The sequence below is a fragment of the Zosterops lateralis genome, assembly GCF_965231275.1.
Source record: "Zosterops lateralis genome assembly, chromosome: 6".
NCBI lineage: Eukaryota > Metazoa > Chordata > Aves > Passeriformes > Zosteropidae > Zosterops > Zosterops lateralis.
In genome coordinates, this window is record NC_139761.1 from 47,588,301 (window position 1) to 47,602,536 (window position 14,236).

At 43.9% G+C, this 14,236-nt stretch overlaps 2 protein-coding genes across 5 annotated transcripts in view; one reads left to right on the forward strand and one right to left on the reverse strand.

The window, feature by feature from the left end:
* Window positions 1-3,939: 3,939 nt before the first annotated feature.
* Window positions 3,940-9,125, forward strand: TSSC4 (tumor suppressing subtransferable candidate 4). 4 transcript variants are annotated; one of them, XM_083864209.1, is made up of 4 exons: window positions 3,940-4,825; window positions 5,222-5,355; window positions 6,171-6,243; window positions 7,280-9,125. In XM_083864209.1, exon 4 carries the CDS (start codon window positions 7,368-7,370, stop codon window positions 8,403-8,405), a length of 1,038 nt encoding a protein of 345 aa, XP_083720335.1. In that variant the 5' UTR covers window positions 3,940-4,825; window positions 5,222-5,355; window positions 6,171-6,243; window positions 7,280-7,367; the 3' UTR covers window positions 8,406-9,125. The 4 variants fall into 4 exon arrangements, with proteins under 4 accessions (XP_083720335.1, XP_083720334.1, XP_083720333.1 ...); XM_083864208.1 differs by having other exon boundaries at window positions 5,222-5,351; window positions 6,171-6,306; XM_083864207.1 differs by having other exon boundaries at window positions 5,222-5,351.
* TRPM5 (transient receptor potential cation channel subfamily M member 5) overlaps window positions 8,451-14,236 on the reverse strand; it is a gene marked incomplete at its 5' end in the record, with an annotated part of 38,731 nt that continues 32,945 nt past the window's right edge. Inside the window, 3 exons of the mRNA XM_083864205.1 lie at window positions 8,451-11,488; window positions 12,518-12,608; window positions 13,457-13,529. Coding sequence (XP_083720331.1) covers window positions 11,388-11,488; window positions 12,518-12,608; window positions 13,457-13,529 — 265 coding nt within the window. The 3' untranslated portion in view covers window positions 8,451-11,387. The remainder of the gene's footprint in view (window positions 11,489-12,517; window positions 12,609-13,456; window positions 13,530-14,236) is intronic.

A 14,236-nucleotide genomic window follows, 5' to 3' on the forward strand; every position in this document is an offset into this window, starting at 1 on the left:
TGTGGCTGTGGAATCTTTTTTTTATTTTTCTTGTGAAACAAGATTTTTCAGGAATTAAAAACACAAGCATGAATTTTTCTAAACTAAACCGTGCCAGGATTTTTTCCAGTGGAAATTCTTTTCCTCCTCCCTTCCCAAACTGGTTTATTTTTTTCTTTTTAAAACCTCCTGGGGTGTTTCTAAGGAGAAGTTTCAGAGGTATTTTTTTGCTTTGGCAAGCTCTGTTTCGCAAGCTTCTTCTCTGGGCTGTTTGTTTTCTAAGTAGCAATGAGCCTAATTGTCTGGTACTAAGACAGCTGTGATTAACGTGCATAAATTGCTTATGCCTTTCCCTAATCAGAGATTGTCGAAGCTGTAACCAAGAGCTGCAATATTCTCACAGGAGGGAATAAATCCAGCCAGCTCTCCCATGCCAGAGCTGTCTGTGGTGGAGGTTTCTGCAAAGCACCCTCACTGCTGGATGTGGCCGCACCCTCCTCTGCCTGCCAGCTCCGCTTGCCGGGCTCAGGGATGAAGGATGTGTTAGTGGCTGTGCTCACATTCCTGCTCTGAACCACTGTTTCCTTTGCTGGGCATGACAGCACGGCCCGTCCAGTTAGGGCAGGAGAAAAGGTGACTATTTCAACAATCTCTTTCTCTCTCGGAGCTGTGGTAGGGCTGGAACTGTGGCTGCACCAGGGGAGTCGGCAACAGTGGAATAACAGCCCCGAGGGAGGAAACATCTGCCAGCAGTGGGTGCTGAAGCGGAGAGGGAAACAAGTACCTACCCCTGACCAGCTCTTAAATAAGTGGTAGACACAGGCTAGGAACGCCAAGTCCCATAAGTACCATTCTGTGCACCTGAACTAGATAGAGTCTGCAATTTTTTTCCAGACCACTCCTCAGTTTCAGCCTGGGGAGCATCACATTGCCTTACACAGGGCACAAGCTAAGCAACTGGACACAGAAGTGCTGTTCAGTGCGACCCCTTCAGCTGACCTCTGGCGGCCTGATGCTTTCACTTCAGTGCTCAGAGACCTGGAGCAAACAGAAAACACCTCCCAGGTGCTAAAACTGCTGCAAACTGAAACCCACATTGTTTTCACACTTGCAGACACATTAGAGGGTATATAAACTTGCAACTACTGCGGGCTGCCTGGTGTTTCTCACTGGATTTAGATGACCCAGCTGAAGTGCCAATGGTTGCAAGTAACACTTCTAATTACAGTTTAATCACACCTTTTACTTTTTTTCTTCTGAAAAAAGTGTTTCTTGGCCCTGCTTTGCTAGGGCATTCCCTCATGCCAGAACACAGCTTTGCTGAGTACTGAGAGATGTTGGTATTGGGCCAGGTGAGATAGCATGCACACAACACCCTGCCTGCTGGCTGCAAGCAAACTGCTGAGATTTCCTCCAGCAAGGATTCATGCTGTTAATGCAAGGCTCAGCGTTGGTTGATGGAGCTCCCACAAGTATTGTTGGAACAAGAGGTCTGGGGAGTTTTAGGGTTCTGTGGGGGGGTTTTATTAATTTTAACTTCAAGGCCCCTCAGCTGGTTCCAGTGACCTTTGTCAGCCTTTCATTACACATGAGTATCAGGCACTTTAGGGCAGGGATAGGAAGAAGGAAAAAGCATAAAGATTGGGAGAAGGGTTTTCTTAGCTCAAATATTCTGTAGTCAAATCAAATTCAACAGACACCCCCAACTGTTTTTGTTTCTTTTAAAAAATTGGAGTAATTGCAGAGAGTATTAATTTTGCTCATAAAAGACTTCATTTCCTTCCCACACATGCAATGTCTCTAACAAAAAAAGGGGCTGTGGTGTCTCCCTGCAGGTCCTCTATAGGCTGGCAATAACATTATTATTGAGAAGAACAGAGTTGATGAAGACCTTCATAGCCTGCCTACACTCCACAGGGACTAATTTTATGTAGTTAGTTACCTTAGGGGAAAATAGCACCAACAAACAGGACTAGAATAAATATCTGCTTGCAGGACCAAATGAAAGTACAAAGTAAAACAGGTACGTGAAGCTCAATGTAGAAGAGAGGTGATTTTCCCTGCAAACCCACCCCACAAGGGATTTCAAGGCCATTTGAAGGATTTCATTCTGGCAAATGGGAAAGGACAACTCATTTATTTCCTTCAGGCTGTACCAGTCTGGCTTGGTGTGACTGCCTTTTCCCAGCAGAAAAGGTTGCCGTCATCATGACTCCACTTTTCCTTTTTGCCTGCAGGAAAACATTCCTTTCCCACCCCACCTCCCCTCAAAGGCTCCAGCATCAGCTGCCATGTGGCCACATCTGAGTAACCTCCATGCTCTTTCCAGATGCAGGAGATGTTCAAAATGCGTCTCACTGCTCCATCTGGCTTGCAGGATCTGGGTGGCTGCTGGGGAATGGCCTCCTGCTTTCCTATAGCCGTGAGGAGACAGACCAGCCATCCCTGCCCCAGGCACCTATCCCAGGCTCCCAGGGCAGGAGCAGCAGCAGGAGACTGCCAGGGAGCAGCGGAAACACTGGATGGGGCCAAAGGACAGATTCATTTGCAGGAAAGGAGCATGAGGCGCCCGTGATGGGGCTGAGGCTGCTGTGCATTTTCACATGCCACCCCCACACACAGGGACGGGCTGGCTTCCTGCAGACACACGGAGCCATCCCCGCAAACGAGCGGCCCCTTGGAGCCTGCACGCTGGATACAGCCCGCTCATTTGGATGATGGCCTGTGCTGCAGCTCAGTTCCACCTTCCAGCCCCCTCTTCAAGCCACCTCAGTTCAGGCCAGCTAGGGGAAAACACTTTACCATCTGTCGGTCTTCAGACTCTGACTCATTATTTTTATTTCAGCTGTCACCAAGCAATAGCGAAAGTCCCAACACACCAGCATTTCCACTGCTGCAAGCTGCCTTGTCCTCAGCCACCAGAGAATGAGCAGCTCAGCCTCAGTTCTCTGCTGCGTGCAATATTAAATATCACAGATTCTATCAGAGAATAGCCTGAGTTGGAACAGATCCACAAGGATCATCAAGTCCAGCTCTTAAGTAAATGGCCTGTATGGTGATCAAACCCACAGCCTTGGGTTTTATTAGCACCATGCTCTAACCAGCTGAGCTAATTTCATGAATTAAAAAACAGGAAGGAGGAAAAGGGTACATTCAGGTTCCTTAGTCATCAATGCACACAGCATCAGGCAAAAAGTGAGAACTTGTAGCCTCCAGAAACAGAGACATGGGGTTTGTCCCTGAAGGCACCCACATCCACAGGTACCAGAGACACTGGAGGTGGTGTTGCCCTCTCCTACTCCTTCAAGCCCCTGATCCAACAAAGAGCCAAGGTTAAAACAAGACAGTGCCATTGTCTGCACCAGTCTGTTGTACCCTGCCTGTCTCCACTATTACAGAAATGGGACATGCCGTTGCTTACTCCACATCCTTTTTTCTGCCTGCTCCTTATGAAGCTCAGAGACTCTCTCCTGCTATCTCCCCATCACCCTAGACCATGTTACACAGCACAAACCTTTACCCAGGTTTACTCTTCCTTCCATTTGCCTGTTTACTGCTCTCCTCCTTTCCATTCCTGCTCACCTAATACAAGATTCACGTTTTCCTTTCCTCCCTCCATCTGGATACCCATTGGAATGCCTATAACCATACTACCATACGCATATACATAAAAAAATAATAGTATCACCAAATGAGGAAACACCTCTAGAACTGTTCTAACACTACAGCCTGACTCCAGCTAAATGGAAGACATACTGCAATAAACTCATCCCTGCTGCCAAGTGTATTCCGAACACAGACCTCATGTCATAAATTACTGTAATTAGCAACACTCCAGCAAGCAAAAGTATGTATTTAAAAACGGAGGATGCATATGGAGTGGCTGCAGTTTATATTACGGGTGAGTCACGGTGAGGCCCAGCTTGAAGGGGGCCAGTGAAGCCTCTGCAGCCACAACAGTGTTTGGCACAACCCCTCCCCAGCACAGCAAACCCTTTTTCCTAAACACAGAGAAAACAAGCCGAACACTGAGGCCTCTTGGGAAATGTATTTGCGCTGAAAATTTGAACTTTTTGCTGAAATAAGGGGAAAAACAAAAACTGAGCCTCTTTGGCCAGCGCCAATAAAACATTTTCAGACAGAGCTCGGCTTCTTGACACACGCGCAAAAAAATGTTCTTCTGGGATGGAGAATGGAAACTTTTTTTTTTTTTTTTTTTTTTTTTTATGGATGGACACCAGTTTTATGCCTCAAGTGACTGGGGGCTTTCTGGTTTAAGAATAAACACGTAAGAGAAAAAAAAAAAAAAGAATGAAAACAAACAAAACAAAATAAACAAGAAACTTCTGATGTGTTCGTGGCTGCCAAGCCCGGCTTTTCGATGAGAACATGAGCTGTGACATGGGGTTTTTTTTTTCCCAGACTGCGGAAGGCGGCGGCGATGCCGCGTCTGCCCCTCACGGCTCCGAGCCCCGAGCACGGCCCCGCACAGGCTGCGAAATGTCGGCGCCGCGGTGCGCCCTGGGAGCTGTAGTCCCTCCGCTCAGCACCGCTTCGCCCCGCTCCCCGGCTCGCAAAATGTCCCCCGCCGAGGGAAGGCGGCCGCCTACACCTCCCAGGAGCCCCCAGAGAGGAGGAGCGGGGAGGAGTGGGAGGTGCCGGCCCTGTCCGCGCCGCTCTGCCCGCCGGGAGTTGTAGTCCTGCCGCCGTTGTGGCCGCTCCGCGGAGCCTGGCAGGGACTCGGTGTCCCGGCGCGCCACGGGCGGAGGGGCAGAGGTGGAAAGGCGGGCAACGCGGGCAACGCGGGCGGCTGCTGTGGAAGGTGTTGGGGCTGTGCGGTGTCGGGGTACGGGGGCTCCCCATTGCATTTTCTCCCCCTCCTTCCTCCCTCCCTCCCTCCCTTCCCGGCGGTTCGCGCTGTGTGCCCGGGCGGGTGGCGGTGCCCGGGCTGCGGGGCCAGCGAGGGCCGCGTGTGGTGCGGGCGGTTCGCATCCAGCACCATTCCGGGCCGCCAAGGGGCCAGCACGGCTGGGGCGGCACCGTGACCTTCCCCTCCGCGGGGCGAGTGCCCAGCAGCCCATGGATGTTCTTTTCCCTGTTCCTTTTCCCCGTTCCTTGGCGCGGGGCCCTGTGGATCCCTGTCCCGAGGGCCTGTGTGGGCTCTGGTGCGGCGCTCTCTGCGCCGTGAGAGCAGGCCCGTGCCCGTGGTCTGCGGTGACTGAGGTCTCCGTCCTCCCCACAGGAGGCAGCAGGAAGACGCACAGAGTCTGTTTGAGCAGCACCAGCATGGAGGAGCCCACTGGGAACCTTCCCATCCGGAGAGACGTCATCCTTTCCGAGTCGTGCTGTGATCATGACACCATAACAAACCTGTGAGTGAGTCTGGTGTGCTCTGATGTTTGGCCACGAGCTTTGTTAAGGCTAAAACGTCTCCTTAGGAGCAGAATTTCTCCTTTCCGTGTTGTAAGTACCTCAGACAAGAGATACTCATGATGAACACTTCTCCTGCCGTCTGAAAACGGCTGTTTAATTTAATTATGCACTTCGAGGCCTTTTCTGAGTTGTAGTCCTTACTTTTCATGTGTTCTGAAACTAAGCAGAAGACTGTATCATTTTAGAAAATTATTTCCTGCTAGGGGTTACATGGAGGGCAGTGTTTTCAAAAGCAGCCCTCAGATCCTTTCTGCCAAAGACAGCCAGACTTGACATGGCACATAGCACTCCTCTGAAGGTTCTCTGTGGTTTTTGCTTCATGAAAATCTGGCCTCAACTTTGAACATGACCTTTCTTTGAAAACAGACGTTTGGGTTACCCGTGGTCTTAATACTTAGCAGCTCTTAATGTTTGCAATGCATAACTATTATTTTTGTATTTTCTTAGCTGCATTTAATACTGTTTATTTAGTACTGGCTTTCTGCATGTACAGCTTGAGGTTTTTTTTAAACCTCTCTTCCATTCTGCAGGATAAAGTTGGCAGTGTAAATGTGGAGACTGTAAATATAGTGGTGCCTGCCTTATTAGGCTGCGTGCTGTTCTTCTGCCAAAAATTCAATAATATCTGCAGACATTTATACCACCATGACTTTATGTCAGATTTAGAACCCAGTTTTGCAGCTTTGGATGATTCAGGGGGACAGAATTATTTTTAAAACTACATTTCCAGCATCGTGATGGAAATGTTTGTTTTCTAGGGTGGAAGTGCTGAGATCTTTGGTGGCTTTAACTGACCCTCAGGAGGGGAAGCTGGCTCAGTCTCAAGAGAAAGTGAGTGACTAACAGACTTTCCATGTCTGTTTACTGCATCGTTTCAGAAGAGCCTATAATTAGGTAGTAAAGCTTATTCTAATAATATGTTAGAACTGTTTCCATAATTCATGTGAGCTGAACCAAAATGTGTGTGTGTGCCAGCTCTGTTTCCAATTGCCCAGCAAGTGGAAGGTAACTTGATCATCGAGCACCTGAATTCAGCGAGTGTCCCTTCAAGCAGGTGGCACTGTCAGGTATTCCAGCTGCTCCTGAAAGTCAGGCTTCAAATCACACTGTCATTTACTGACTGAAGGGCCAGCTCTTGCAGGCCTGTGGTTGCCACCTCTTCTCGTTTCCATGTGTGAGCATGGCATGTGTGATTAGTTTTCTTAACCCAGTGGGATTGATTTCTTGAGCTGGCTCGTTTTCTGATTCCTGAAATCTAGCAATGACTTGAGAACTTAAAGCCAAAGGAAGGAGTGGAGCTTTTACCTTATGCCACATTAAAGCAGACTTGAAACAGTGGCCCTGATATTTTTGTGGGTTTTCTGTCACTGATGGGGATCAGTGATAGTATCCTTTGTAATAGGCAGAACGTGATGGCTATTGGGTAATGCAATAAGGATTGCACTGGCCAAATCAAAGTGTGAGAAATTGGATGTGTTTTTGTGGAGTTTTACAGTGTGAATAAACATGGGGTGTAATATGGAGAGGTCATTGCTGTCTCTTGGAAGATGTATAAGACAGCTTTGGGGGATTCGGATTAACTCAAGAGCTTTATGTTCATCTTTTAGTAATTGGACTTGATGTAACCTGTAATGAAATTTGGTAGCATTACTTTCACTTACTTCATATTCTTGTATTCAGTCCTGTGTAAATCTTTAATTTTAATGTGCATTCATTCCTTAAGTAATGTTTTCATTTGAAGCAAAATTGCTTAGGAATCCCCAAAGCACAGCTAACTGTTATATTGCAGTTATAATTACTTTTCATGACACAGAGTGATGGCCTCATTCTTGGTTCTCATTTTACAGTTAAGTTTTTATGCTCCTAGGCACTAAACTCGCTGGGCATTTGGAAAACTGTATTTAGAATTGTTCCTGAGCCTACATCAAAGACCTCAGTGGAGTGAGAGCTTGAAGATGGGAGACCAGGAGGCAGGTGAACCTTTTCTGGGGATAGTGGCTGATGGTGGCAGAGACTATGAAGGAGTTCTGCCCTCCGACACGGTGTCGCTCAGCGATTCTGACTCTGATGACTTGGGGCTGCCGGGTGAAGCAGAAGTTGATACAATATCTCCTGAGGAGCCATCCCTAGATGAAGGGGATTTCAGATCAGGAGAGACACCTGACTCTTCAAACAGCAGTCACAGATCTCCTGTCCAGCCATTCCATCTGAAGGGCATGAGTTCTACGTTCTCTCTCCGTAGCCAGAGCATTTTTGATTGCCTGGAAGAGGCAGCCAAGCTGTCTGTGCCCTCGATGCCTGAAGATAATGTTGTTGATGGGAGGTTTAAGCGTCCATTGCCTCCAAACACAGTTTCAGGTAACGTGGTCCCAGAAAACATGGGAAGGCAAGCCAGACCAGTGCAGGCTCCCAAAACCTCTTCTGCAGTGCCTGACTACGTGGCACACCCGGAGCGCTGGACCAAATACAGCCTAGAGGGAGTTTCAGAGTCCAGTGACAAGACTAACAGGGCCGTGGCCATGGAATTCCTGTGTGATTTGAAGAAAAGAGGAGAGCAACAGAGCTCAGCTACCCAAGATAGCTACACCCCATCCTTCAACCAGGACCCTTCCAGCTGTGGAGCTGGGAGGATTGTCTTCACCAAACCAACTAAAAGAGGTGTTGATGGACTGGAAAAGAAAACATCAACAGGAGAGGATGATAAGAAACAGATGAAGACAGATCTGAAAGGAAAATCTCTTAAGACTGATGACGTGAGAGAAGAAGATAAGGTTGAGCTGGGGCACTTAGACAGTGACAGTGGAAAGGCAGCAGAGGAGGAGGAGTACATGATGGAGGGGGACCAGAACACAAAATATAAACCTGATGCAAGGCTTAGTGATGCAGGTGAAGAGCCATCGCCGGGACCAGTTGGATTCCACTGCAGTAAGAAGAAAAGCAGGAAAAATTTCCGACCTAAAGTAAATGAGGAAGGGGAGGAGGAAGAGTCCTGAAGGATGAAGCACACTGGAGACATCCCAGGACTTGTCTTATTCATGTTTTTCTCTTTTTTTTTTTCTTTTTCTGGTCTGAAAACCACGTGATAGCTTTTTGTCCAACGGTTTGCATCATAGCCACCAAGAACGTTTTATATTGTTAGAAATTAAGCTACCTAAAATAAACTCCAGACTTTTTGCTTATGAGAAGTCCATGGGCAGAGGATAGTCACATTCTGGCAGGAGAGAATAAAGTGTGCTTTGTTTGCTTCTACAGCTCCATGAGTCTTGCTCTGGAGCTGAAGTATCCAAAGAAACAGAATTGTTAGTTAAAAGGCTGCAGGACTTCCTATTAATTCCCAGTTTTGGAATAGTTCCCAAATCCTGTGAAATCCTGGAGAAAAGGTGATAAGCTCATTATGTAGAGATTTTTAAACAATGAAAATAAAACCTAGTCTTCCACTGGATGTGATTTCTTCTGGCCCTGTCCCAGGAAGGAAAACCCTTTAACTTTTTTGTTTAAAAACATCCTTCTCTAATTGCCATTGAGGGTGAAAGCACAACAGTGCCCAATTACATGATGTGATGATCTGCACCTTTGTATGTCCTTTCCAGGAGGTGCTGCTTCCCTATTGATGCTGTATGTGGATTGGGGTATTTGTGGGAATGAGATATTTATACCAGAACTGGAGACTTTTTTGTTCTATGTGATACAATAAACTTTTGGTTGTAACTTGATTTCATCTCTGAACCGCACTTGAGTAATGCAGCTGTAGGAGTTCTACCAAACATTTTATTTGATTTCAAAACTGTCTTGAAAAACACTTTTAAAGTGTTACTCTAACTTTTCCATCTTGTTAACTTCTCCCTCAAGTCTTATAGATGCTAAACCTCACATTTTTAACATTTTCAATCATTTTACAATGTATAATCCCCTCATAGGATGAGTCATCTCATACAATGAATCACATTGTAAGGAATGTCAAATATAGTGGTTTTTTTCCACAGTGTTAGTAAATTTAATAAAAAAGGTTGAAAGATTAAATTCTTTGAAAGGTTACATGATTTGAAACTCAAATTAGTTCAGGTCAGTTTGAACTGACTTTTTTTTTTGGTCAGTATTCAAAATGATCCAATCCCAACAGTAGTATTTATAACTATGTAGTGAAAGATAAATTCTTAAGAGTTTGTGATATTTCTTGATAGATTGTGCTTGCCCAAACTCTGAAGAGTGTTTGAGGGGGTGACTTTCACTGGGCGGAGTCCATCTAAACAATAATTAACTGGGAGGCCCAAATCACTTGGGCTTTGTGTTTAAAGAGATGCATCATTTTGGCAGAAGAAGAAGAAAACAGTGTAAAAGGAGCAGTTGTGCTCCATTTTTCTAAACTCACCTTTCAGTTTTCAGAGCAGAATGTATTTTCTTTGAGTGTGCAGTTGTATGGACATTATTTACTGGGCCATTGGTAAATACATTGGTTGTTCCCAGTGTATGTGAGTGTCCATCCAAATGAACAGATTCTGGATTCCAGTGGATCATTAGTGTGCTAATCACAATAAAAATAGTAGCCATTTCAAAGTGGAAGCTGCTGCTAAGAGCAGGGAATGCTAGTAGCGAGATATCTATTTCTTAACAAAAAAATGCAGCTCAGTAGTACAAACCTACTGGGTTTATGAGTTCTGCTTGCCCAGGGTGAGGAACAGGTAGGACTATGAAAATTCCGTCGCTGCTAATGGAGTCACAGGCCTGGGGCACAGCTGGATAAACTGGACAATGCCTTCTCTATGAAGCAATCATAACGAGATTAATATCTGTTAATAAAAGACTCATTTTTGTCAGAACTGAGATTTATTTTTTTTTCCCACCTCTGGTAACAGAAAGCTTTTGTCCAATCTACGATTACATTGTGTAGAGACAATATTATATGTGTGAGGAAATGCGGTTGGAGCTTATCAGAGTCAGACACAGCCCAATACTTCCCCCTTCTGATGCTGTTTATATTCTTCCAAAGAAATTTCCCCTTAGATGATGGTATTGATATTTTAGTGGTACATCTTGCAAAATCCTAATAAAGCCAGTGAGCATTTGCATGCTAAAAATGTAGAAGCCAGTTTAAGTCATGGAAAAAGCCACAAACAGCCTAAATTCCTAGACTGCAGGATAATTCTTGGTACACATTCTTATATTAAACTCTCTTAAGTGATTTCTTTCTTCCCCTGACTCTTGAGAAAGAAAAGTAAAATTAAATCAGACACTTAGATGTAGAGGAGGCATTCCATGTGGTGTGAAACATGTAGGCAAAGGCTCCTTTCCTGCAGGAAACCGGCAGCAGCTGTGATGGGGCATGGGAACAACAAAAACAAGATGATTTCGGTCTCTGAGGTTGAGTGAGGAGCCCTTAAGGAACACCAGTAAAGGAATACCTCACAGGAGCCAGCGTGGGAAGAGAACCTGGTGAGTGCAATTGTTTAAGAGTTGTAGGAACTCCAGGAACTGTAGGGATTGTAATGTTTCAGTGTTTAGGCCCTTTCCTTGGAAACTATTTCTTGATTTCCTTTTCTGAGCAGCTCAGGAGTACAAGCTTGATTTCTTGGCCAAGGAAGGAGCTTGTTTTTAAGTACGTAAATGATTGCCCTTCCAAAGGGAGACTCCCTTGAACAGAGAAGTGTGGAATTTGGCAGAGATGATGGTGGATTGAGGGTGTGGCATCGAGAACAAATGGTATTTAGAAAATAAGGTGGTGGAGTCACCCTGGAGGAGAAGGCTTTAGTGCTGTTTGTGGAATGGTTTTGGAGGCAGGACTGAGTGCTATGGGGAGCAGCAGGAAAGAAAGCCCAGGAAATTGAAGCAGAAAGACCCAAGAAATCCTCAGTAACGTCAAGCACTGATAGTGCACAGCATAGAGAGTTTGTTGCCCTTAGGCCTTCATGAGACTAGGATTTTACTTCTACAGCGTTTCAGTAGGACAAAAGGTTTAATGTGAAGAAATAGAATAAAATTTAATTATCAATGTATTCGATGTCAGTCTCAAACTGATCTGCATGCTCTTCTCTTTCACTTCTTTGCAGTGAAGGCGCTTCTGTGTTGGCACTCTTCACACCTAATAGGATTGGAAAAGTCATGCTCATTTAAAAGCCTTAGGACAAGGGGCACATAGTAGTAATTGCTTAAGAAACTTTAAATTTTGAAAAAAAAGTCACTGTAGATTGTATTACTTTGCATTTGCTCAGTAAATGATAAACACTTACTTACAGTTGTTTAAATTTCTGATTTTTATGCAGTTACAGTATGAAAATGTCTGGGAAGCTTGCTGTGGGATGGAGTTTTTTTCATTGGAATACCGATAATGAAGCAACTCACATAAGTATTTTATAAGCTTCTGATAGAATTAAGTAAACCTTAAAGTTAGCTCAAATCTGAGTGACCTGAGGTCTTGTCTTGTAACAACTTTGTTGAATTTTCCAGCTACTTCTTTTCTCCATGCAGTATATATATGATCAGTTTATGGACATTGGAGGCTATTTAGTGTAATAGATAGCAATAGGTAGATATTGAAATAGGTCATTAAGAAGGATATCCAAAATCTTTATTTTGTTGGATATCCTGCAGTGGCTGAGAAATAGTTCCTGTCTCTAATAATTTAAACTGCATACAGGGACACAGGACATGATCCTTAACTGACAGAAATAGGTGCAGCTCTAAAGGCAAATGATTCTCTTAATTAAAAAAAACAAACTAGGAGACTTGCTCAGTTTTCATTTTTAATTATTATTGTTATACATTTTAAATACTTTTGTAATACTTGAGAAGGATTATCTCATGGACTCAAGAAACCCCCATGGCAATCCTCTGTTGCAAATAGATATTTGTTTCTGTGCTTGAACTGGGTCAGGATTGTTCTAATTCACCCTAAGTGATAGTCCTTGCCCCAGAGCTTTTAAATGTATTTTACAAAAGGTAATTTTTTCAATCTGAAGTAAGAATATTCTGCTCCCTGTTTATATTCCCATTACCTGTAGGAGTCTCCTTATGGGGTTATTTTCCAATTCTTTTTTTCTGCCGTGCATTTTTTAAATTACATTGTTCAGCTGTATTAATTAGCTTTTCCATGATTGTTTTCAGTACTTACATGTGTAGTTTGGAGCTGGTTGAGTGCACAAGAGGTTGGTTTTGGTCAAAACCTCTGCCATGGAGGAGATAACAGCTGTACAGTAGCAAATCTACAAAATAGGTAGTGATTAAATTAAACTGCCCTTTTTGTGAGTATATTGCATTACCTCAAGCTGGCACAAACTTACTAAAGCATTCCTTGTGTGCTTCTGTTGGACCTGGATAGCCTGACTTTTTTCAGGAAGCCATAAAAGGGATAAGAAGAGAGCAGGAAACTGTAGCAGGAGTATTAAGATAAAGGATTTCAGCAAGGCCAAAATTATACAGGAGAGTTGTAGAGATAAAGAAAACAATATGAGTTGTGCTACATAGCAGGTGGTTTAACATTTTCAGACTGTGAGAGAAATGTTATTTGTTTATATTGCAAGGGTTTGTAATCAAAAGCACAAGACAGAATTTCCTGCTATTATTTGGATTTCATAATTGTATGCTGGACACTTGCCTTTTGAGATGTTGGTACCTGGCATCTTAAGAAAATTAGAAAAAACTATGTACTAGAAGATAAGGTCAGATCAAACAGAATGTGTGTATTTTCCAAGCTGACACTAAAAAAAAAAAAAAAAAAAAAAAAAAAAAAAAAAAAGATTAGGAGATAGACAAGAATGGAGGGGGTGAAGATGAAGTCTTTCATTCCAGAAGCATTCTTAACAAAGGAAATAAACACTCTCAAGTAAACTACCAAAGAGAGCAAGAAATGTTGTATTCCCTTTTCTCCTTTCTACAGGACTTCAGAAGTTTTTCTTTACATATATTTACCACCAGAAAGCAATAAGGAAAGTGGAACCATAATACAGATCCCTTTTTCTGTCTCTTTATCCCTAAGTAGTGTCTGCCAGACCACTATTGAATGATGGTGAAATCCTAAAGCTGATATAAATGCCTAGAAAATACTACTTACCTGGGCTTCCAGAACTTTAAATCGTTTTTCTTGTTCTTTCAACCCACTGAAATACTTAGACAAATTATCCACCCTATGGAAACAAAGCAAACACCTTGAGCAAAAAAGGAGAGGCCTCAGAAAAAATTATAAAACACAAACCACATGTAACTTTACTACACTCATGGACCTAGTGCAGTTCTGTGCTGCTTGGACATCTCACAGCCCCCTAAAAGTTTCGTCCTTTTGAGGTGTTCAGAGAAGTATTTTTTGGGCAGAGCAGCATCTCTGGAACACTCTCATGCACCTGTTATCTAGGGACTCAAAAATTATAGATCCAATTTAAATGGAAACTGATCCTGGTATGAGAACTGAGGCTACAACAGAGATAAGCCACTTAAAATTTATGCAAACTTTCATTTCTGGAAACTTGCTTGACAGTCAAATGCCTTTTTTCATGCAGTCCAAAGGAATTGCTTAAGGAACTTCCATATAGTGCCTCCAAATCACTGAATTATCCCCATGCTTTCTGCGTCCTTCACCTGTTCTCCCATCAGTCCCTTATTCTTAGCATCTGATTCCTCATTGGCAAATCCCTCTCTGCTTTCTCCTAGCTACTCTTTCGAAGTTTCCCTCTCACAGGCTATGTTCTAATCCCATCTATGTGAAAAACCTGCTGCTGGATGGGTCTAAAGCATTTTGAGATTGGTTCAGTGCAAACAAAGTTCAAAGAATCACCTCCTGAGGGTTTCCTGAGATTTCAAAACCACACCGCTACCACCTAAGTGCAAAAATAAAAGC